Source organism: Danio rerio, chromosome 18 (assembly GCF_049306965.1).
Source record: "Danio rerio strain Tuebingen ecotype United States chromosome 18, GRCz12tu, whole genome shotgun sequence".
In the NCBI taxonomy this organism is placed as follows: Eukaryota; Metazoa; Chordata; class Actinopteri; order Cypriniformes; family Danionidae; genus Danio; species Danio rerio.
This window is the reverse complement of record NC_133193.1, coordinates 267,501-270,000: the sequence shown is the minus strand read 5'-3', so window position 1 is coordinate 270,000 and position 2,500 is coordinate 267,501. Positions and strand designations below refer to the sequence as shown.

General features: G+C 40.8%; 1 protein-coding gene across 21 annotated transcripts in view; it reads left to right on the top strand.

Annotated features, from left to right (window-relative positions):
• The window catches only part of trpm7 (transient receptor potential cation channel, subfamily M, member 7), a 53,201-nt gene that overhangs the window by 21,284 nt on the left and 29,417 nt on the right, over positions 1-2,500 (top strand). For 19 of the 21 annotated variants that reach the window (NM_001030061.1, XM_073928823.1, XM_073928819.1 and 16 more), the window contains 2 exon segments: positions 251-304; positions 378-518. In NM_001030061.1, coding sequence (NP_001025232.1) covers positions 251-304; positions 378-518 — 195 coding nt within the window. 21 annotated transcript variants of the gene reach the window in all.

Genomic DNA, 2,500 nt, shown 5'->3' with positions numbered 1-2,500 from the left:
TGCAAACACAACATTTGCTCATATATACACACACACACACACACACACACACGGTAAACAAATGCAACAAATGCTCATACACACATTATTCAAACATAACGCACATACATATGCACACAATATACACACACTTTTATAAACACAACACACACTATGTAAACACAACATATACAGACATAGACATGCACACATAGATACACACACATGATGTACAGATGCTTGTTAAATCTGTGTGTTGTTATCGTGACAGAAACAAACACCAACAAACCCGACGCTGTATCACCTGGTCAGAGACGTCAAACAGGTAAACACTAACCCTAGTGGAGTGTGAGAGTGTGTGTGTGCGTGCGCACTGACGTCTCTGTGCTGTTCTGCAGGGGAATCTCCCGCCCAACTATAAGATCACACTGATTGACGTTGGTCTGGTGATCGAGTATCTGATGGGAGGAACGTACAGATGCAACTACACACGCAAACGCTTCCGCATCATCTACAACAACCTGCACGGGAACAGCAGAGTAAATCTCACACACACACACACACACACACACACACACACACACACACGCACACATACCGAAAAGCGTGCGCTATAATGATGAAGTGACGTGCGTCTGTTCAGTACAGCACGAGCTGCAGTTGAAGGCTGCGCAGAGCGAGAGTCTCCTGACATTAAGCGAGTGGCGCGAGCAGCTGAAACATTGGGATGTGTTTGTAGCAGAGGCCTTTTGTTCACTGCACTGATATCGTTAATGGAGATGCAACGATTTGCCGATTTCACTGTTAACCCCGCTTTTATTCCTTAAAGGCTTCTCAACGCTGCATTTCTGTTACACAAAAAAAAAAGCTGCATTAGCTATAGCAGCAGGCCGTCGATATACTGCGTCTCTCCCGCACACAAGTTCATTATTTCCAGTAGAGACAGACGTGTGCATATCTGGAGACGCACTCGCACCCTGCAGACGCACACAGTAGAATTGATCTGACGCTGTAGCGGTGAGAGCTGTGCGGGGCTTTCAGTCTAACATAGATTGTTCCGTCGTTTATTTTCATTGTAAAATCATCACTCGTGTAGAAATCACAAAATTTCTCTTTTATTTAAAAGTCCAGAGAGAGAACTGCTCTGTTGTGTGTGTTTTATTGTTATTTTGGGCTGGATTTGGTCACTGAACAGCAGTAGGGTATACACTAGAGCTGCACGATTCTGGCTAAAATGAGAATCGCAAATTATTATTATTATTTTTTTTGCTCAAAATAAAGATCACGATTTTCTCACGATTCTGTAGATGTAAAATAAAGGTGTGGTAAAAACAAACATATGGCACAACATTGATAATAATATTATGTGTAGCTCTACTGGCTTCTTTAAATAATTCTATTGTACTTATAATAACTCTGATGTTGAATTATGATGTTTGAGATATATGCTTGCTATCTGTCATATTAGACAATTTTATTCACTGGTAAAATCAGACATTTGCTATTATCAGATTATATTGAACAATATATAGGCTGGAGTAGTTATACTGACACTGTAAACATTTATTTTCATGCACAACTGTGTGTTCGCTATGATAGAAAAAAAAACATAGGCTATCAAACGCTTGCCGTAATCATAACTCTAAAATGCGATATGATCATTTACATGAAGTGCACACTTTCTTTTTCATTCGGACTGCTAAGTGCTTGTTCATACTTCGCGCGCGGCTCCCAAATGATCACTCTGTGCCACAAACTGAATATTATTTACAACTGTATTACCTGTTACTCGCAACATATGCAGGTTCTGTTCACTAAAGTAGACGCGCGCGCGTCTATCATTAAGTAGAGCACATCCGCACGCCCTCTCTGTGATAACAGCTCATGGCCAGCAGCTCACATCACGTGGGATTTCCTGATCGCGAAAACATCATTATATGAAGACAAAAATGACATGTTTATGTGAATTATACCTTATGAATACAGTATGTGACTCATTCAACATCATTTGGAGGTGTCAATTTCACTGAGCAACGTGTGTGAAACAGTGAAAAGACTCGTGCAGCCGCCATTTCTTCTCTCCTGAACTTGAAAATATGATTGACAGAATCGTAGAAATGCTGGATTAAGATCGTCTAGGGCGTCAAATCGAGATCGCCATCTTTGCACGATGAATTGTGCAGCTCTAGTATACGCTGAGCTAGTGTTGTTCCCATACTGATACACTTCCGCTGAGCTGTTATTGTCAGTTTTTTTCATTTTATACGTTTCCTTTTACCGCATCGATGTTGTGATGTAATTAAAATACAATCAGATAAGCAGACTCTGGCATTCATTTAGTTGTTTAAACATAAAAAGAGACAAAGAGCCGTTTACTCGCACGCGCCCGTCAGAATCGGCAGGCTAGCGCAGAAGCTCCATTGAATATACTGGGGTAAAATAAATGCCGATATTATAAAGACATGGTGAGGGGAAATGTAGTTTAATGCGGTGCTTCTGTACAATCTGAGACCCACTTTAT